The 22,932-nt window shown below is 38.1% G+C and overlaps 1 protein-coding gene across 2 annotated transcripts in view; it reads left to right on the top strand.

The window, feature by feature from the left end:
* Positions 1-22,932, top strand: part of CAMKMT (calmodulin-lysine N-methyltransferase) — a 569,210-nt gene that overhangs the window by 330,989 nt on the left and 215,289 nt on the right. For both annotated transcript variants that reach the window (XR_013526635.1, XM_002757801.6), the window contains exons 4-7: positions 11,198-11,258; positions 13,225-13,279; positions 14,335-14,398; positions 22,113-22,179. Coding sequence is in view for 1 of the 2 variants with exons in the window: in XM_002757801.6 (XP_002757847.1) it covers positions 11,198-11,258; positions 13,225-13,279; positions 14,335-14,398; positions 22,113-22,179 (247 nt within the window). In the remaining variant the exon portion in view is untranslated. The remainder of the gene's footprint in view (positions 1-11,197; positions 11,259-13,224; positions 13,280-14,334; positions 14,399-22,112; positions 22,180-22,932) is intronic.

Below are 22,932 nucleotides of genomic sequence, written 5' to 3'. Positions count from 1 at the left end.
TAACTAGTAAGTCTTGTCAGTGTACCTACTAAATATATCTCAAATCTTTCCAGTTTTCTTCATCTCTGCTAACCATCACCCAAGCCACCACCAGCTCTCACCTGGATATGAGTAGTAGCTTCCTGCCTAGTTTCCTCCTGCCTCTTGGAGGAGGCAGGGGAAACTTTCATCTACTTTCTTGGAGTAGCCAGAATTTTCTTTTAAACTGTATTATAAATCCGGTTCTACCACTGTGCTGCTTAAAACAAATTATTTATTCTAAGGTGTGACTAAAAATTCTTAATGTGGGACCAGGTGCAGTGGCTCACGCCTGTAATCCCGGCACTTTGGGAGGCCGAGGAGGGCAGATCACAAGGTCAGGAGATCAAGACCATCCTGGCCAACATAGTGAAATCCTGTCTTTACTAAAAATACAAAATTAGCCGGGCATGGTGGCACATGCCTGTAGTCCCAGCTACTCAGGAGGCTGAGGCAGGAGAGTCAATTGAACCCAGATGGCGGAGGTTGCAGTGAGCCAAGATCACACCAGCCTGGTGGCAGAGTGAGACTCCATCTCAGAAAAAAAAGAAAAAAAAATTATTAACATGGCCTCTGGGCCTAGGGGTTCCGACCCCTAACCACCTCTTCTCCAGTCTTATCTTGTATTACTCTCTTCCTTTCTCATTCATTCTTCAGCTCCACTGACCTTATTTTCATTCCCACAACATTAAGCCTTCTTAAAACTTTATTTCATGGAGCTCCCCTTCTGTGGACCACTTCTTCCACTCTGTCCTCCTCTTCCTTCTCTATTGGGCTCTTCCTCACCTGGATCTCAGCTAGACTGAAGCCCCGGTGACCATGCTGTCTCCATCCCTGCTGATCCTCAGGGCCTGGAACATTGTAGATGCCCAGTAAATATTTGCAGAGCATTCTATGGTCCTCTGGTGGATTTCTGCACTGGGTTGACACATCAGTGACAAAGCAGAAATGTGAGTTGGAGTAAAAGAAAAGAGAGGCTGGACACAGTTGCTCAGGACTGTAATCCCAGCACTTTGGGAGGCCAAGGTGGGCAGATCACCAAGTCAAGAGATCAAGACCATCCTGGCCAACATAGTGAAACCCTGTCTCTACTAAAAATACAAAAATTAGCTGGGTGTGGTGGCGTGTGCATGTAGTCCCAGCTACTTGGGAGGCTGAGGCAGGAGAATCACTTGAAGCCAGGAGGCGGAGGTTGCAGTGAGCCGAGATTGTGCCACTGCATTCCAGCCTAGTGACAGAGTGAGATTCCATCTCAAAAAAAAGAAAAGAAAATTAGACAGAGTACAAACACTGACACTAGCCCAGGAAGCTTACATACTCATTCCAACATGAGCAGCTTTTCTTTTTAGTAACATCTACCGATGCATTTCTTCTTCCAGAAGGTTGATTGCTTAGCTAAGTGTGTGCTGGCCTCTCCACTTGAGTCTCAGATTTGAGAGAGGGCCTGTTTTTTTTCTGACTCCTGTGTGATAGGCTTGATCGCTTACTTTGAGGGAGCCAGAGAAAGGTGCTGCTTCGATGGATGTCAGCTGATCACAGAAAAGCCGTATGTCTGCTGTGAGAGCTGGGTGTGTGTCATCATGGAGCAAGTACAAGCAGTTGGTGGGAGGAGGGAGCCAGTCGTGCTGCTTGCTGGATGCTGTCTAGCAAAGCCTGAGGACTGCCCTCTAGGATGAACTATGAGAAGTGAAAAGCTCTCAAATGGAAGTGATCTAGAAGGCCCATGGTTAGCTGGATCCTCATGTCACTGAATTTTAGGATTTGCTCTGTCTTCAGAGTAATAATAGTTGTGTTGTTTGTTTCCAGATTAACTATGAAACTTGAGATTTAAAATAATTCTAAGCTGGGTGCAGTGGCTCCTCCCTGTAATCCCAGCACTTTGGTAGGCTGAGGCAGGAGGACCACTTGAGCCCAAGAGTTGAGACCAGCCTGAGTAACACAGTGAAACTCTATCTCTACCCAAAATAGAAAAGTTAGCTGGGTGTAGTGGTGTGCACCTGTAGTCCCAGCTACGCGGGAGGCAATCACCTGAGCCTAGGAAGTCGAGGCTGCAGTGAACCATGGTGGTGCCACTGCACTCCAGCCTTGGTGACAGAGATCCTGTCTCAAAAAATAAAATAATTCTAAACTAGCTACTTCATTAACAATAACAACAACAAAGTGGTTGCATATATTAAGTAGATCACATTGCCAATTTTCCACCTCACTCTTGCTACACACATACAGCTGGCTTTTCCTGTTTTAGTGCTGGCTGGCTATAGGCTTTCTGAAATCTGACAAGTTCAGCAGGCTCAGTTCTGATGGAAGCATCTGCAGGGAACCCAGCCTTTGTTCAAAAGAAAATGTGATGAAACCAAATGACCATGGATATACAAATGTAGTGTGATATTCTTCCTTTTCCAGGCAGAACTCTTGTTTAACCAGCGCTTTTATGGAGGCCCAAAGAATGAAGGATGCCTTTGCTCCTATGAAATAAACTCATTTGATTTATACAGAAAGCACTAAAGAATAGGAAGTGATATGCTTCTGAATAACTTTTAGGGGAGTGTCCTAATTCACAACATGTGTTCAGAAAATACAATATCTAGAATAAACTATTAATTTAAAAGTTTGAGGATGCTGTTTTTATATGGACACTTTAGCTACTATAAATGCCACTTTGGGCATTCTGCAACACTACACTGATTGATGTCAAGAATGTAGCAGAAATGCCTAGAATTTTCTGATAAACATTATAATCTATTTTTTCAACTTTTATTTTAAGTTCAGGGGTACATGTGCAGGTTTGTTAGATAGGTAAATTGCACGTCGTGGGGGTCTGGTGTACAGATTATTTCGTCACCCAGTTAATAACCATAGTACTATGAAATTATTAAAGGAACATAAGAATCTTGGGATTTCACCATCAGTGTTCTTGTCTTGCATGTTCTTCTTCTAAAAATTATTCTCATCACTTTTCCAATGAATTTCTCTCTAGTCTATGAAGTCCCCCTACTCACTACTCTTCCAGAATGAGTAACGAAATCCCACCACTTTGAGCTTAAAGCATTGATGCTAAAATGTACTCTGGAAGATATAAGAATATGTCTTGGATTCCAGAACTGTCCTACAAAGCTATATTCATAAGACCATACATTTCTGGGTTTCAGGTAAACTTGGAGGTTGAACAATGCAATCCTTTAAGAAACCTCACTAAACCACTATATAGGATGTTTTTAAGCCGTAACCCCACCTGAATGTTAGAATGGCCATTGTGGGGGGCAGCATGCAATAGCAATAAAATTTCGGAAGCTGGAAGGCAAATGCATGAATCGTCATTGACTTAGCAGATATGAGAAAGCCAGCAACTGGAAAAGCTGAGAATCAACCCAATTTATACTTCTGAATCCTTCAAAGGCTTGAAAATTGGTGGCATCAGTTGTAGTCAGTTTTCCATATTCATGGGTTCTGCATTTGAGGATTCAGCCAACCTCAGATCCACAATATTCTGAAAAAAAATACTAAAAATAACACAAATATTTTTATTTTATTTTATTTCGTTTTATTTTTGTGGAGTCCTGAAACTAATCCCCCACAAATACTGAGGGGCAACTGTACTTCTAAAAGGAGTTGAAGAGGAATGAACTAAGGAGAATTGATTGAAAGTTGTTTAAGAAGCAGTTATATCCCCATTTCAGGTGACTGGTCAACTGTTCCCCCTCTACTCCAACAGAAAACTAGGGGTGTATTCTTTGGAGAGGGTTAAACTTGGGGTTCTGGCGTTGGGAGATACCAAGTATGGGTGAAATCGGAGAATATGAAAAACCAAGTGGAGTGACTAAGTGAACCTATGCAGACTGAATGCTGAGCCCCACACCCTCTCTTACTCACCTACCCTCAGCCTTCTTTACTTCCAGAATTACCAGATAACTGAAGAAAGCTTTTAATGTGACATACCAAAACCAAGAAATAGAAAACAGCAACTAGAAGAAAACAGACTTTATAAAGATGAGAAAACTTAAACTATAGTTAATATTTTCAAATAATTAAAACATTTCCATTTGTGAAATAGGAATAGGATGCTATATAAAAAAAGTATTCAGAGAATGAGAATGACCATCAATAACAATATCATAAATTAAAAGAAAAATAAAAAGATTGGAAGATAAAGTTGAGGACATTTCCAAGAAAGTGGGAAACAATAAGAGATGCAAAGCAGGAAAGAAAATATGTTTTAAAATAAAAGGGTGAGTTCAGGAGAGTTAACATCCAAATAATAGCAGTTCCAGAAGAAGAGAACAGAGAAATACAGAGACAAGGAAATAATCTATGATACTTTATAAGAAACTTTCCAGGAACTGAAGAACATGGAGTTGCTGGGTTACACTCACTCACTGAATCATGCAAGTTCTTAAACATTTACCTCTCATACCCTCTTTTTCGAGAAACCACTGGAGGATGTTTTACACTGAAATGAGAGAATACACCAAGAAAGAAGAAGACAAGATGGGTAGAGAAAACTAGAGATGGGACCCAGGAGAAAGGCAAAAGGACTCTGGGATAACAGTGAAGATTAGGCTGTCAGCTGTGTACCAAGGATAGACGACATTCAGTCCAGACTAAGGCAGGTCAGAAGATACCAAGAGAGATTTCCTCATAAGGTTGGTAGAACACCCATTGTGAATGAATACATTGAGAGGAGAAATTGACAACTGGAGTTTGAGATTGCATAAAAATCTTAGCAAATAAGGGGGGGAAAGACCTTTATGAACTACAAAGAAAACAAAAATTTGTGCAAAGGAAAAGAAAATCATAGTTTACTACATAGCTCAGTTTTATTTCATAGTCATAATAAAATTAACTGGGGGGTGATCTTACCAAAATTTTAACCTTACAACTATTATTGTAATATTAAAATATAATATTAAGCAGATGGTGTGGGGTGGATAAGGGGCACTCATGTGTGACGGGAGAAAAGGAATAGAGATAAAAGCAAAAAGTGCTAATTTTGCACAGTGGGGGGTCAGTAGATTTTGCCTGAAACTGAAAAATCAAGAAGCAATGATACAAACTTATGTAGAAATATAGACATTACAGAAGAGTTAGCTAAAAGAGTTGCAAGTGATAGTTTCTGGGGAAGCAGAAATACTGGGGAGAGGAGCTGGGTACTATCACTGCTATTTGTCGTAACCATTCTAATAGACATCAATGGCTCTCTAAACTATGTGTCTGTATAACTAATTTGAAAAGAAAATCCTTTAAAAAGACCATTTTATTCCCACAAATAAGAATGTGAAAACTTTCAAAAGTGGCAGCTTTATTGAGATATAATTCACATACCATACAATTCATCCAGTGGTATTTAGTATATTCACAGACCTGTGAAACTGTCACCACAATTTTAAAACATTTTGTCATCTCCAAAAGAAACCTCATGTCCATTAGCTATCATGCTCCATTTACACCTAACCGTCGCAGCCCTAGGCAATTATCGTGCTACATGTCATCTTTACGAATATGCCTATTCTGGATACTTCATATAAATAAAAACATACAACATGTGGTCCTTTGAAACTGGTTTCTTTTACTCAGTAGAGTCATACCTTGGAGATATTGCAGGTTTGGTCCCAAACTACTGCAATTAAGTGAATATCACAATAAAGTAAATCACACAATGCTTTGCTTTCCCAGTGCGTATAAAAGTTATGTTTGCACTATACTGTAGCTTAAGTGTGCAATATTATTGTGTCTAAAAAATGCACATACCTCACTAAAAATACTTTGTTGCTAAAAAATGCTAATGATCATCTGAGCTTTCTGTGAGTTGTAACCATTTTGCTGGTAGAGGGTCTCGCCTTGATGATGGCTGCTAACTGATCAGGGTGATGGCTGCTGACGGTTGGGGTGGCTGTGGCAATTTCTTGAAATAAGACAACAATGCAATTTGCCACATTGATTGACTTTTCCTTTCAGGAAAGATTTCTCTGTAGCATGCGATGCTGTTTGACAGCATTTTACCCAAGTAGAACTTCTTTCAAAATTGGAGTCAATCCTCTCAAAGCCTGCCACTGCTTTATCAACTCAGTTTATGTAATATTCTAAATCCTTTGTTGTAATTTCGACAGTGCTCACAGCATCTTCACCAGGACACGATTCTGTCTCAAGAAACTAGTTTCTTTACCCAGGCGTTAGAAGCAACTCCTGTCCTTTCAGGTTTAATCATGAGATTGCAGCAATTCAGTCATGTCCTCAGGCTCCATTTCTCTCATTCTAGTTCTCTTGCTATTTCCACCTCTCAAAATCATCTATGAATGCTGAAATCAACTTCTTCCAACTCCTGTTAACATTGATATTTTGACCTCCTCCCTTGACTCACAAATGTTCTTAATGGCACCTTGAATGGCGAATCCTTTCCAGGTTTTCAAACGACTTTGCTCAGATCCATCAGAAGAATCTCTGTATTTGGCAGCTATATCCTTATGAAATACGTTTCTGAAATAAGATTTGAAAGTTGAAATTACTTCTTGATCCATGGGCTGCAGAATGGATGCTGTGTTAGCAGGCATGAAAACAACATTAATCTCCTTGTATATCTCTATCAGAGCCCTTTGGTGACCAGGTGCATTGTCTGTGAGCAGTATATAATATTTGGAAGGGAATTGCTTTTTGTTTTTGAGCAGCAGGTCTTAACAGTGAGCTTAAAATGTTCAGTAAACCATGCTATAAACAGATGTGCTATCATCCAGGTTTTATTGCTCCATTTATAAAGCACAGGCGCAGTAGATTTAGCATAATTCATTTTCTCTCTTTTTTTTGTTTTTTTAAGAGACAGAGTCTCACTATGTTGTCTAGGGCAGAGTACAGTGGCTATTCACATATGCAATCATAGCCCACTTAGCCTCAAACTTCTGGGCTTACTAAAGCAATCCTCCTGCCTCACCATCCTGAGTAGACTGATAGGCACCTGCCACTGAGCCTGGCTAGATTTAGCATAATTCTTAAGGGCCCTGTGATTTTTCAGAATGGTGACTGAGCATTGGCATCAACTTAGTCAACAGATGCACTAGCCCCCAACAAGAGAGTCAGCCTGTCCTTCCTATCTTTGAAGCCAGACAGTGAATTCTTTCTAGCTACCAAAGTCCTAGATGGCATCTTCTTCCAATGGAGTAACACTTTTAAGTTCCTTCTGGAACTTTTCTTTTACATTCCCAACTTGTCTGTTTCGTGTAAGAGGCCTAGTTTTCAGCCTATCTCAGCTTTCAACATGCCTTCTCCATTAAGTGGAATCATTTCTAGCTTTTAATTTAAAGTGAGAGACATGCAACTGTTCCTTTCACATGAACACTCAGAGACCATCGTAGCTTTATTAATTAGCCTAATAATAGGGAGGCCTGGGGAGAGGGAGATAAATGGGGGAATGCCGATTGGTGGAGCACTCAGAACACACACAAGATTTATTGATTAAGTTTGCTAGCTATCTTATATGGGCGCAATTCTTGCCGCCCCAAAACAGTTACAAAGGCCATTGATCACAGATCGCCATAACAGATACAACAATAATGAAAAACTTTTGAAATATTATGAGAATGACCAAAATCTGACACAGACTAATTGAGCACATGCTGTTGGAAAAATGGCACCAATGGACTTGCTCAGTGCAGGATTGCCACAAACCTTCAATCTGTAAAACTAGATAGGCAGCGTCTACAAGCACAATAAAGAAAACTGCAGTAAAATTGGGTATTGCCTGTATAATGTTTCCAGTTCCATCCGTGTTGTAGCATGTATTGGTTCTTCTGTTTATTGTCAAATAATAGTCCATTGTATGGATGTATCACATTTTGTTTATCCATTCATCGGTTGATGGACATTTGGGTTGTTTCCACTTTTGGGCTATTAAGAACAACGCTGCTATGAGCATTCATGTACAAGTTTTTGTTGGACATATTTTGATTTCTCTTGGGTAGCAATGGAGTTGCTCAGTTATATTATAATCTACATTTAACCTTTTAAAGAACTGCTAGACAATTTTCCAAAGTGGCTACATGATTTTATATTCGTACCAGCAGTGCATGAGGGTTCCAGTTTCTCCTCATTCTCTCCCACCCAACATTCATTATTGTCTGACTTTTTTTTATTGTAGCCATCCTACTAAGTGTGAAGTGGTATCTCATTTAGTTTTTGATTTTCACTGAAATAACTTAAAAACTTAGATTAGAAAAATTAAAGTCTGTTGAAAAAACCCCATGTGGGCAAGGCTTTGAGGAAACAAACACTCTTATTAGGAATATAATTTGGTACACATTTTATGGAGGCCAGTTTGATATATTAAAATGGAAAATATATGTAACCTCTGACCAGATATCCCATTTCTTAGTATTTGACCTAAGGAGAAAACCATATGTTGGGAAAGGATGCGTTGTCATTGTACTACTGTTGATGTTAATGGCAAGAACCACAATTACTTTTGCACCAACACAATAAACTCATTATATCAACAACTTTGAAACTAACCGAAATGTCTGCAAGAGGAAACTGGTTAAATGAATTCTGATGCACACATAGAATGTCTAAGCAGTAATTATAAATAATGATGCAGGTAGAGTATAATTTTATTTTCATGTAAAGCTATCTACCACATATTGAATGAGGGAAAATCAGGTTATTGAATATCTTCATGAAAAGATCCCATTGGTGTAAAATATCTGTTTGCCTAGAAAGATCTTTTGAGATAACATCCAAAATGTTAACAGTGATTATATACTAGTGGTCAAATTTTAGGTGATTTTTTTTTAACTTTCTTCTTTGTATTTAATTTTGTAAAAAATTAGTCTCTATACTTTTTGAGAAAATTATAAAACTATTGCAAAAGACTGCATTTTAGAAGTCACATTTTTGTACTTAATCAAGGCTTAAATTTTAGTTAGATACTCTTTCCCTGTCATTTTTTTTTAAACCTCAAAGCCATCTACTAAAGGCATAAAGAAATTCATTATTGTGGTGACCGTATCAACTTGGTATACAGCGTTATCTTATGCTCTTCCTTCAGAAACTTTTATTTATACTTTGGTCTTTATAGAGTTCTTTTTATGTGGAGATATGCCAGGTATTAGGATTTGGGGTTCCAAGAATAGGAACAGGTCAAAATGGCCCTCCAATTTTCTGGTTTTTGGGATAATCATTTTGGATTCACATATTCTCTCTTCCAGTCTTCGATCTCTCTTTGCTGGAGAACAACATTAACAAAAGCTTTCTTTTTCTTTGAGCTTATTATGTGTTAGGAGCCATTCTAAACATAGTGCATGTATTTTACTCATTTAACTCTCAGGCCAATCCTGCGAGGTTGATGATACTGCAATGATGATATTTTACAAATGAGGAGTGTGAGAGATTGAGAGGTTAAGTAACCTGTCCAAGGTCACTCCACAAGGGAACGGCAGAGCTGGCACTGGAGCCCAGTAAGTCTGGCTCCAAAATATCTGTGATCTTAACTGCCACACTCCACTGCCTCTCTGACCTTGCTCTTAACTATCACTCCAAACACTTCCTGCTGGTTTTCCTTGTTTTTCCCCCAAGGTGTCGTTTCTACCAGAAAGGCCAGGGAGACTGAGGTAATGTGTACCCCTGACTGGGCTTTCCTGCAGCAAATGCTCTATAAAGTCATCTCTTTGCTGTTTATATATTTACCCTCTGAATCTCTTAGGATTTTACTTAACATTTCTTTGACAGCCTCTTCTCTGAAATGTTTGGATTTCTTACTCCTCAAAGTTGGAGGTTCATCTAGGGGAAAAATATTAAGCCTTTTTTAGATGTTTCAACCCTGCATTAAGGTCCATCAGCAGAGTGCTTGGTGCTGAGTCAGAGAATATTTGCTACCCTTTCCCAGGACTGCATGGTGCTCTCAGCCTCAGGAAGTACAGGATGCCTGGTATTCTGCCTGATCTTTAGGTGCGATTATTTGGGGGAAAATATAATTTTTATAAGGTCATAGTTTATACTAATTATAAGGGAAATATATGCTTATTGTAAAAATGTTGGAAAATACAAAAAAGCATAAAGAAAAAAATTAAGAACACTTATAAGCCTACCATCCTGTGATAACAACTAGAAACTACAAATTCCAAGCATGTTTGTCTTCTCTTTAAGCAATTCATATCCATTCATGAAGACTAAGTATTTGAAATCGGTGATTGACGGATGATAATTTTAGAAAATGTCCATCCATGCAATTTAGCAAGTAGAATTATTGTTAAATTTAAAGGTGTACCAAAATTGGTGAAATTAAAATTTCTTAATCTTATACTCCAGTTTGATTTTATTTATCTGAAGAAAGAAATAATTGTGGCCGGGCATGGTGGCTGATGCCTGTAATCCCAGCACTTTGGGAGGCTGAGGCGGGCGGATCACAAGGTCAGGAGTTCAAGACCAGTCTCACCAACATGATGAAACCCTATCTTTACTAAAAATACAAAAAATTAGCTTTGCATGGTGGTACACACCTGTAATCCCAGCTATTCAGGGGGCTGAGGCAGGAGAATTGCTTTAACCTACCTAGGAAGCAGAGGTTGCAGGGAGCTGAGATTGTGCCACTGTACTCCAGCCTAGGTGACAGAGCAAGACTCTGTCAAGAAAGAAAGAAAGAAGGAAAGAAAGAAAGAAGAAAGAGAAAGGAAGAAAAGAGAGAGAAAGAGAAAGAAGGAAGGAAAGAAAGAAAGAAAGAAAAATAATTGTGTATATTTAAAAATATTAGCATGGAATCAAACAAAAAAAGTATAGTGACATCAGTGGTTTTATTTGCCCTTGTGTGTGACTGTCCCATTTATTTTTGCCTAATATGGGCTGCATATATATATATAAGTCTTCAACTGATATTAATTTTATGTGCACAAGATTAAGATCTACTTGAAGTACCATCAAAATTTAACTCTTGTGATTTTAGTTGTTACTATTTTGGCTGTCTTATGATCCAAATTTAGTAAAGTATATTTAGGATATTTTTCTATTATCCTGGGGAAAAGGGTTATAAATCTCACCATTATAAAAATAACAACAATAAAAGACACTTATGGTATGATATAAGTAATAACTATGTTAAGTTTGATTCAAGTTGAAATAGCTTGTACTGAACATTATTTTTTAAAGACATTTCTTAAAAGAATAACTTCTATAATGAAAAGGTTTATCCTCTTGTGTTTTCTAGGCATCTGGCCATCCGAAGAGGTTTTGGCTTACTACTGCCTCAAGCACAATAATATATTCAGGTACAGAGCTGCATTTAAGATATTCTTTAGCCCATCATAGACATTGAATCAAATATTAAAAATTGCCATGATTATATTCTTCAAATTAAATTGTTAGAAAAAAATAAGAAAGAAAAAGAACAAAAGAAAACAGAAAGGAAGAAAAGGAAAACAGAAAAAAGGGGGAAAAAGTTCACAGTGAACACATGTTGCTTCTGAAATGAAATCTGAATTGCCTTGGGTACTAATATTGCACAGCAAGATTTTTGCTGTATGTCAAAGGCTTTTGATTTCCACTCAAGGCATTTTATTTCACTTTGATTTGGGGGAAACAAAAGTGAAGCTCCAATCAATCCTTACTGATTGTGGAGGTCAAAAAAAAAAAAAAAAACCAATAAAGACATTCTTTAAACTTCTGCAAAGGAAGTCACTAAAGAATGTCTGATAAATAAATACCTCAAGCCATTATTTAAAGATGCCATCCCACCCCTGGTTTTAAAGGTATTTTTATATATCTAACAATATGTGTTTGTGAACGATAAATTCTATAAATTACCATTATAGATTCATGCTATAGAAATAAGTGTTTTCAACTGTAAGTATGCATTACGGATCAAACCCATGGATGAAATTTAGGAAAAAGAAAATAATAAACTTTATTTGAAAATTCTAAAGATGTTTGGTAGACCCAGAAAATATAGGTTTTTCATTTTAATTCTTATTTTATAAAAGTCATTCAATATATACTTCCTGAATAGCCCATTCTGATTCCAGATAAACCACTAGTGATATAGTGTGTGTTTTAACAGTATGCACTTACAAGATTGGGTCAATAATATGTATTTTTTTAAGCTCTATGGGTCCATATTTATCAACCAGTCTATAATTGCTTTGAACAACCAAACACTCATTCATTGTGTTTTGCAATATTAATGTCCTTCCCTGGCTTCTTGTCCTCCCTTTCTCCCTCTTCCCACTTCTCCCTCCCTTTTAATTTTGCTTTTTTTTTTTTCTCCTCTTGAGGTAATAAACTTCCCAAACTGGGAAGAGGAAACAATCCTAAGAGTCTAAGCATATAAATAAGAACAAGGCAATTTTGTGGGCTGCAGAGCTGCCCTGGAAGGCTGGCATTTGCTCATCTCGCTGTGCTTAAGCTTGACTGGAGCTCCAATCAGCGAGCAGTGGGCCAGGGCGAGAATGTCACACGTTGAGGGCTGATATTTAGGCACAAAGGGAAAGGTAAGTGCAGAGTGCCACCCTAGACTGTCAGCTTTAACGCTGAGCCGCTTTACTTTTGAGCAGTGAAGTCAGAGCCCAGTCATCACTCTAGCCTGGGTTTGCTGGCTTACCCATATTATGTCCCTGCATTGTTTGTTCACTGTGTTGTGTTGGGGTCAATTGTGATTTAAGTGTTAATTGCTAAATGCTCTTTGTGTAATTGTTCTTTATGGGGGCTATTCAGCTTTCCAAAATGTTTCAGTTTGTTTTAGATTTTTTTTTTAAATTCAGGATTGCATCTATTTATTTTGTGTGTGTTGTGTGTATGTGACTATAATATAGGTATATACACACTCATATATATTCTTCATTTACTTGTCTAACTGTTTTTGAAGGAATGAATGTGGATTAACAGTGTTATCCTTTCCTAACAATTATCTTTCGCTACTCTAGCTAGTTTAGTTCTAAAAGACAGTGCCATTGACAAGGGAAAAAAAGGGAACCTTCTCAGATTTTTCAGCTCAGCGGTGGTAATGTTGCAGTGAACACTAATGAGGGAACCCCCACTGATTTGCCTGCTTTGTGACTTTTCTATTTCATAATTATTTTTAAAACGCAAAACGACATGAGGTAGCCTAGTCATGTCTCTACAACTTCCTGGTAGCGCCGTTCTTACTGCAGATGGCAATTTGTTCTTGTAACATATATCTCTCTCTGACCATTTTCATCTAATTTGTATGGGTTCTACCATTTCTTTTCTCTCTTTCAGGGCCCTTGCTGTGTGTGAGCTAGGGGGTGGCATGACATGCTTGGCTGGGCTCATGGTAGGTCTTTTCTCCATTCCAATCCCATTCAGAGGGAGGAACAAAAGGAAAAATGTTCCAGGGCCTCCAACTGCTGGGTCAGAGAACCGCCAACAGCATCAGCTGCGGTCAAGCTGCCAGGTCTTGAGAGACCTTCTAGATTGACTTACTTTCGGATCATATTGATTTTATGGTTGCCTCGATGAGCAGAAACATTTTACCTCAGTGCAGTCAATATTGCTTGTTGTGACATTCCAGGCCTCGCACAGTCTTTCTTTGCCATAGCGAAAACATTTTTTTTTTTTTTCAGATTATAGTCCCATTTGCTAAGATACAGGAATAGCCCGGCGAATCACAGTTGGAGCACCATGATATAGCTGCTAATGTTTTGCCTGCATTATTACACCAACAAACATGATCCAGAGCGCTCAGTAATTAGATTCTTTTGAATTAGATTGGCCATTCAGGAACGTCGTTCCCCATTCTCTGGGTTCTGAGTCATGTATTCAGGAGATATTATGTAGCAGCACAGTGCATTAGACAAGTTTTTATGTCTCTACAAATAAAAGCATATTGTTACACTGATTGGCATTTGACAAACCTGTCGCTCTTATACAATGTGTCGAGGTTACAGCCCAATGTGCGAGCATGTCAAAGCTCACAAAAAAATTACCCTCACAAAGCCATCTGCCTGCAATGCAAAGTTATATGAAGGGCATCAGGCAGTCAGACAGAAGCAAGCTGAAAGGCAGAGTGACAGCCTTGTATGATGGCTCTACTAGATAAACAGAAGCCCACAAATGAAAGCCTCTCAGAATACCATCATCCGCTGTCACAATGCAATTACCGAACAGAATGATAGCAAGATAGAGGCTCCCGCAAATGGAATGATAAAAGTATTGACTGATTTGATTGAATGATTAAAATAATGCAGACATAAAATGAAAAAAGATTGAAGATTGTTACAGAGAAATAGGTGAGGAAGCATGATACTGAAGGCTTGTCACTCCTGTCTCCACTTCCACACAGACAAGCATATTTGCTCATTGTTTGCTGTGCTCCCTTTTTTTTTTCAGGTTGCTATTTCTGCAGATGTCAAAGAAGTTCTGTTAACTGATGGGAATGAAAAGGCCATCAGAAGTATCCTTATTCAGATAGAAAACGGGTTTGTTGTGCTCATTCCTTTTTCCCGGCTGAGTAACAATTGATATAAAGAAAGACAGCATGGGGTATTAAAAGAGAGTTTCCCCCCCACATACATGATAAGTAATTAAGAAAAAGTAGAAATATATGAATTCCTTGCATACATCTCTGTGGGTTTTTTTCTTTCGTCATTAAAGGAGCCTATGTTTTGTGGACCTCCCGAGGAAATAAGAAAATTTGTTTCACAATAATTTTCAAGCATTCTTGTTCTTTTATTCCCATTGGAATTTACCAGTGTAAAATAAATTATTTGGCATTTACTGTATCAGATATTGCTTGCAAATATTAACTTCAGCTTCATATTTGTTATTACATTGATGCACTTGATATTGTATGTGCCATGGAATATTGTGCCTGCTCTAATTGCTGAGGAGTTACCTATATTTCCCACTGGAAACAGCTGTCAGTTCTTCATTATTTCCTTTTATTTAGGATTATACAAGCTATCTCTGTTTTTCTGCTATGCTATTACAGTTCAAACTCCATTATATTAGATTATGCTTTACTAATATGTACATAGAGTTCATGAAAATTGAACTGTACTTTAAGAAAGCAAGCATAATTTGTGGCTACTTTAGCAATTGAGCTGATTTGTTCAGGGGCAGTTAGCAGCTGTTAGAAACTGAGAGGAAAAGTAGAAGGTATGTTTGCTTTGGATTCTTTTTTTTTTTTTGGTGTGCCTTACATTTACATTATGAAGGAGACAATCTACTTATTTGAATTTTAAGCTCCTAAACTGCCAAAGCAGTTTTGATTTCTGTGGCATCTTACATACAATCTATTTCTGATTTTCTTCCCGACTTCTGCCATATGATTCTTTGAAAATATGCAGCAGCTTCATCAAGTTGCTCAACAGGAGGAAGGAGGTATGAGAAGCACGGTAGCTAATATTGTTCAGTAACACTTGTGTGCTCCACAGAGCCCCACCCAGCTAATTGCCTGACAGACTTAAAAAAGAAATTCAGGAAGGAAAAACAGCCAATCACAATCTTGGCCTTTCACACAAGGGAAAGAGATCACAAAAGGTGCTTCCTTTTTTAAAATGCAGGATTTTAATCACGTTCTTGAGACTGTCTCAAGTTTTTCAAAATATTCCTGAAGATGAGCGGATGTTGTTTCATTCACTCTGCTTTATTCTGAGTTATTTCGTGCCTGTATCCATGTATCATTTCACTGTGCTCCTCCTCTTTATGTCAGGGAATACAGAGCAAGAGGAAGCTCAGGTATGCCAGCTCAGCCCCAGCGGATTTTTAGAGGGTGTGGGGAACAGGATTATTGGACAACAGAAGATTATTTTAGCCACAGAAACTTTCAGCTTGGGCCCAGTAGCCTAAGGTTTTCTTCAAGTCAGCAGGTGTCTTATTTAATAGCATCAGAAACCAATTAGAACTCTTATCAAACTATGGGCAACATCTGTAGTCAGTATGTAAATCTAATTGTACTAAAATTATTATTGAGCTAAACTACAGAGCTTCCAAAGAAGGGAAGCAATGCTAATGTCATTAATTAACACACCTTTGCTTTAAACAACAAAGATGCCCTGCCAGCTTTTGAAATCAGAGAGGAAATCTCAGATTCCGTATTCATTCCGCCGGCCTTTCAAAGAAATGATTGGTACAGCCCCCTCCCAAGAAAATGGATTTTTAACATTTGGTCCTCAGAAGCTCAGCCCTGAGAGTGCTTTATTGTGCCGGGTTTTACAATGGGTTTAATATAGCGGGGTGCCAAAGGGCAGGAGGGGAAGAACTTTACAATGTAGATAAAGTAGGTCTTTTCAGGATGCAGACCAAACCTGGTAGTGTGTTTTATTTCATCTCTTAGGACTTCCCTGATGGAGTTCAGTTTTTACCATGCAGTTGTTCTATGTTTGTGTGCCTTTTTCTGTTGTAACTAGATCTAATTTTTTTTAATTAAGAGAAAAAGCATGCATAAAGCCTTAAAATTGGCAATGTGTTTTTCCTGCTTTTAATACTAATGTTATTCTTGATTTGCCAACAGAGCTTAAAATTGGCATTCGTTGTCATCTGTTTTACTGACTGAGGTTAATATGAATGATTTTTTTTCTATTTATGTGCCCACTTTCTGTAAGAATAACTAATTCACTGAATCACATGCTATTGATGCATATAGATTGAAACAAACTTATTTAAAAATTACTGTTTACATCTTTCCTTTAAAATTTTAGGAAGTCTAAATTATATAGCAGTTGTGGGATATTATTCAAAAATTACTTTCTAAAAAGTAAAAGTGGATGTCAACAAAAAAGGGGGAGAAACATTGCCAGAAGCCAGAAAATCTCTTAGTAAAGCTGCTAATTATTCTTAATGGGCAAGATGAGCACATTAAGAAACAAATGAATACATCAGTGAAATGTAATTGAAAATCGACCTGGCAATGGCATATCACATCTGAGTATTGGCCTGTATTATTATTCTCATCATTTTTTGAATTATTTTTGTTGTTCTTGGCTTCTGCATTTAATGAATCCAATGGAGTCTTCTTAGTCTCTTAAGCCTCTAAGATTCTGATTTTTACCTTTTTTAAAAAAAAACAGCATCTTCTGATGTTTCCTTTTAATTTTATATTATTTCTATTTGTTTTAGTATGTGAGGCAATGAATGGATTGGTTCTGAATCTTTATATCACAGAGGCATGTCAACCAGTTTGGAGGTTATTTCTTATCTCCTTAAAATGTATCAAATGGATTGCCTATGTCTTCTTGAGCTTTCCATCTTGACTCTGAAAAGCTAGATGTTGATCTGATTTATTAAACAGAGATGTGTGGAAAGATATTAAGACTTGAGGTAAAAATGAATTTTTTTAAGTCACAAATATTTTCTTAGACTCCTGGGTCATTTTCCCCTAAGGTCTCCTCGGTCCTTAAACTGCATTGCTGGATCTACTAACCAAAGCCCCCATACCTGAGACCACCTCTTCCCTACAGATGCCATTTTATCTATACCCAAGAGAACAAAGGATGAATTAGAAATGGGATTATTTGGTTTGTCCAGTTCTCAGATTTATTCTCAAACAGTGTGAAATGTGTTCCTTTTTTTTTCCAATGCCCTTCTAGTGTAAAGAAAGAAATCTTCAATTGCCCACATATAATAATTACTCCATCAGGTTTGTAGCTTGTGATAACAGTGACCTAAGAATAGGGGAGAGGCACGGTATACTGAGTTATTATTGATGCCAGGCCTCTTCTAAATTATAATGAATAAATGTAGAACTCCTGAAGGTGAGCAACCCTCTCTGGTTTCGATCACTAATGTGCCCAGCATAAGCACCCTGTCTTAGTAAATATCTAGGAGTTCTATGCAGAAAACTCCAATGTTTGGTGACCCATTTCTCTGTGCCCCTGACTCAAGTATCTTATCCCCATAGTATGCATGGTGTGGATCATGGTCTTGAACTTAGGATTCTCCGAAAATGGGTTAATCTCCTGTGCTTTTTAAAGGAGACACCCCAGTTTAATATTATTTTTATTTAATAGAATCCCTGAATTGAATAACTAATGAGCAAAGCTTCATGTGGACTGTGCAGCCTGCATCATAGATGGCTGACAATGTGGAAATCCCAGGCCATCTTCCTGTGTCCAGGTTCCTTCCTCTAATGCCAGCTGTACTTCCTTCTACTGATGAGTCATAAACTCTGTGTGCCTCACACTGGGTAGCAGCTCAACAAATATATATTTTTTGGAGTTAAAATTAATTCAGCCAATATTTATGGCATGTCATTACAGGTGCTAAAGATACAGTAGTGAACAAGAAAGGTCTAAGGGGACACAGATTTTGCCTTGGCTGGAACACTTTATACACACGAAGGCCAGAAGTCCTTTGATAACTTCCAGTTATTTAAATTCTACAATGTAAATGTTCACATAATTAATAATAACTTGGTTTTTTTTTTTCTTTTTGTGGAGAATGGGATCTGGCTATGTTGTCCAGGCAAGTCTTAAATTCCTGGGCTCAAGCTATCCTTCTGCCTCCACCTCCCTAAGTGTTGGGATTACAGGCATGAGCCACTGCGGCCAGTTCTAAGCAGCAGAGAAAGAAAATGAAGTGTAACTCCCAAACTTCATGTTAGTTACTACCAAATATTTTGTGTGAATTATTCACTAAGATAATGAGTTGACATGAATTGGGCACCTACTGTGTGCCAGGCCCATCATATGTGATATTCCATTAAGCCTAACAAATAGGTATCATTATTTCTATTTTAGAGATGGAGCTTAGGGAGGTTAATTAACCCAAGGACACACAGCCACCATCAGAACCAGCACTAGAAGCCAAGTTCATTTAACTTCAAAGCTTTTGTTTTTTCCACTTAAACCATTCTGTGTCACCAAAAACTAAAATGATTTGGGGAACATCATCTTGCATTTCCTTACCACGCTCTGGAAATAAAGGCCTCTTATCCATAAATGTTAACAATTGGCTTTGCTAACAGAGAGTTTATAGTACCTCTGTGTCTGCTTCTCAATTCATTTGAGTAAAAAGCACATATAAGAATATTTTGCAGTCTTAAATTAGCAAATATTGCCACATCAATCATTAAAACAACATTGAGAGATCAAAATGAATAGGATTTATATTATAATCTCATAGTTTCCTACCCTCATTTTTGGTGCTCCAACGAAAATAAAGATAACATAAACCAAGAAAGTGGTGCTTTGTGAATCACAGTGTTACTATTTTAAAAATATTTTTTTCTCAAAATGTATATGTAACTATTGATAAATATAATAATTGCTTATTGCAGGAGGAGGCTGATATTTTTCACAATACGATATATACATGTAACATTGTATAATTTGTTTCAAATTATTACTATTATAAAAATATTTCTTAAGAATAAAAATCAACTGAAACAAAATTTAAATGGAGCCCTACCCCTGAACAGTGCTTTACTTGAGAAGAAAACCTAGAGATAGAATTCTGGTTTCCTTTTAGCCACAAACATCTATCCTGTAGCTCTGGAAGTCCAGTTGCCTAGACAAGGGGATTGGAGGCGATTACTCTGTATTCATTTAATCAAAAATCACATTAAGGCTTTCTTTGCAGCCAGCCCCTCCCACTGAAGTCCTCCAGAAGGTGGGTGCGGTTCAGAGAACACGATTTGGTCCGTTGTGTTGAACACTATCCTGGACGTATTGACTCAATGTGATTGGATTTCCTTTATTACCCTGAGGTGACACAGAAGAATGATAAAATCTATTATAGGACACAGTGCCATCCAGAAGAACCATCAAACTCTGACCTAAGGTAAAGGGTAGGTGGGGAGCAGGATATCTGAATTTATCTCTTAAGGCAATATTTTAAAATACTATTGACATTTTTTCTTCTCATGCTCATTTTAATATTTAAAAAAATCTCTTAAACCACAAAATATACTTCCTGTCCAGTTCTAAAAATAAAGCAGCCTAAATACTGCTGTGGATTTTTTTTTATTTGAAAACATTGCTTTTAGAATATAAATACATATGTTTGCTTCAATCTTACCACCTGGAGTCACAGGTTTATAAATTGTATAAAAGTATATAGTGTTAAGATGTTTACTAAAAATTATTAATAGGTTTTCTGAGTTATATAATTTAAATTCCCTGTGACTATTTTATAAAAAGTATTACCTCCACTAACAAAATAATATGTTTTGCTTGATAGATTAGTCATGTACTCACACAGCTCTACAGGTGTACCGGGCACATGATGGTATGCGGTTGGATGCCATGGAAACTCTGAGTAGGGTGTGGCCAGAGTGTGGGGGAACTTAATCAAAAACAGTTGTCAGTTGACTCTTTACTAATTTTGTTCTTCTCAGAATAAAGATGTCAGCTGTCCTTTTCTCCAAGACATTTCATTTAGAAGACTTTCCTGAAATACTTTCTTCCTGAAATAGACAGAACTGTAGGCCGATGTGTCATTTTAGTTAATCAAAACAAGTAGGCAAATTAGTCTCTTTTATTTTTTTAATGAATGTAATTTAACGGTATTTAATTTGCATACAGGAAAGTTCACCCAGGAAAAAAAAAGTCTGCATTATAGCACTTTTGTAAACCTCAACAAAGCCCTTCATTAGGAGACCTAATTGATTTTTCCTACCCACACCTGGGGGAAGAAAGCTATCACAGTACCTGCTTATTCACTCAGAGAAGAAATGGGTGTACCTGGTGGTTCAAGCAGAGATTTGGGTTTAAAAGTCCTGTGGCTTTGTTTTTGCAGGGAGATCTTGGCCAATGCTTGCTTTGAGCAGTCAGGAAATCTGTTTTTCTGAGCAATAGGAGAACATCACTTGTCTGCTTGGTGTCCTCCCCATGGGCCCAATTTAATTCAGCTTGCAACCTTCACTGGAATTATTTTATTTCTTGTTTATTTAAACCTGCCTTATTCCAAAAGAGGGATTTTGAGGCTTCTTACGGTGGCACAGAATATACCATATAAAATAAATGGGAAAGTGAGGGCAGTTGGAAATTGGAAAGCCGGGAAAAGATGATGAAGGCAGGAATAGAGGTCAGTAGAAAAAATATGTGCAAGAGGGGGTCTTATGATTGTTACAGTCAGGCCACACATTTGGCTCTGAGTTGCACAGGGGCTGGAGCAGACAAAAAAAGAGGATCAACTCTAAGACTTACAGTGCCGGGAGGTAGAAGCAACATCCCTTGATCTGCAGTTCACTCTTTCCTTGTGCTGAAACCTGACAATTTTTTCCGACGGGCCCTTGTAAATATGGCACTGTGTGATGTAATGAATCATCTCCTGAAAACCTGTCTTCCATAAATGTGGTTCTTTTGTACAAGTACTTCCATGCCAAAGGCCAAAGCTTAAGTCTGTAAAGACAGTTCTTCAGGGGACCTTTCACTGAACTGACTTTCTTCAGTAATTAATTTTCTCTCAAAGATTCTCCAGGATTTTCTCCATCTTTTTCTTCTCACTTCCCCTCAAGTCTGGTCCTGCTGCTCCTCCCCACCCATCCCTAGTAGCATTTAGGAGATTGGAAATACCTTCACACTGGAAAGTCTCAGAAGGCTGACATTGCCCTTCCTGCTGACAGAGAGGCTTGCCTTTGGAATCCTTGCCCTTTTAAGCAAGTAGGACATGGCACCTATGGGACAGTTATTTTCCACCAGCACTCATAACTATGGGTCTTGCCATGATGATACATCTCACAGGTGATAAAATGCAGCGTAGGGAAGTAAAAGAGCTTTCCTGTGGTAAGTTAGCATCCTCCTTCACACCCTACATGCAGCTCTTCTCCTTTCACTGTGCTCATCAAAGGATCAGCCAGGCACAGTGGCTCAGCCTGTTATCCCAGCATTTTGGGAAGATGAGATGGGTGGATTAGGAGGTTAGGAGTTCGAGACCAACCTGGCCAGTGTGGTGAAGCCCCGTCTCTACTAAAAATACAAAAATTAGCTGGGCATGGTGGCACATGCCTGTAGTCCCAACTACTAGGGAGGCTGAGGTGGGAGGATCACTTGAACCCGGCAGGTAGAGGTTGCAGTGAGCAAAGATCAGGCCATTGCACTCCAGCCTGGGCAACAGAGCGAGACCCTGTCAAAAAAATAAAAAAAAAAATGACTGTTTGTGCACCTTTTTTTTTTTTTTGGTCACTTCACAATCACTGCAGACGCTTTCTTAACTGTGTTCTGTAGATGTGCAAGACATCATCGCAAGGAATCAGAAGGCTGGTGTGTTTAAGACCCAGAAAATATCAAGCTGGTAAGATACTTTTTTGCATTAAGACACTCCCATTGAAATTGCTTTTCTTGATACTATGGATGCTTATTTAAAAAATAATGGCTAACATTTATTGAGTACTCATTGTGTGTTACGTACTGTTTTAAGCACTTTACAAGTATTAGCTCACTTAATGCTCACTGGAATACTATGAGACAGACAGACACTCTCATTATCTCCAATTAACAGATGAGAAAACAAGACATGTATATAAAACACTGGGTTGGGGATGATTTGTGATTATGCAGTATGAGGTTGGGAGAAGCTCTGCCTAGGAACTCCTTAAATGGCTCTCCTCCAGTGAGTCTCAGCCTAGGAGCAGTTTTTGCTCCCCAGGGGACTTTTAGCATTCCCTGAAGACATTTTTTTTGTTGTCACGACTTGGGAGGAGATAGGGGAGTGTTGCTACTGGCATCTAGTGGCAGAGACCAGGGATTCCACTGAACATCCTATGTTGCATAGAACAGACACCCCCATACAACAAAGAAACATCTGGCCCAGAATGTCAGTAGTGCCAAGACTGAGAAACTCTGCTCTGTTCCCTGATTTTAAAATAGTCTAGGTGTCCATTCCCTTGTAGATTCTGTTAATTCTTATACAATCTAGGAGGAATGCATGCTCTCAACCAAAACAATGGTATGTTCTGTGATGCTACATTTTATTTTTGCCCATTGGTAATAATGGACCTATAGAAGTGAGTAATCATTTCATAGTTTTCACATGAAATATGTGTAT

This window comes from Callithrix jacchus, chromosome 14, assembly GCF_049354715.1.
Source record: "Callithrix jacchus isolate 240 chromosome 14, calJac240_pri, whole genome shotgun sequence".
Lineage (NCBI taxonomy): Eukaryota > Metazoa > Chordata > Mammalia > Primates > Cebidae > Callithrix > Callithrix jacchus.
The sequence above is the reverse complement of the archived record's forward strand: the minus strand, read 5'-3'. Positions and strand labels throughout refer to the sequence as shown.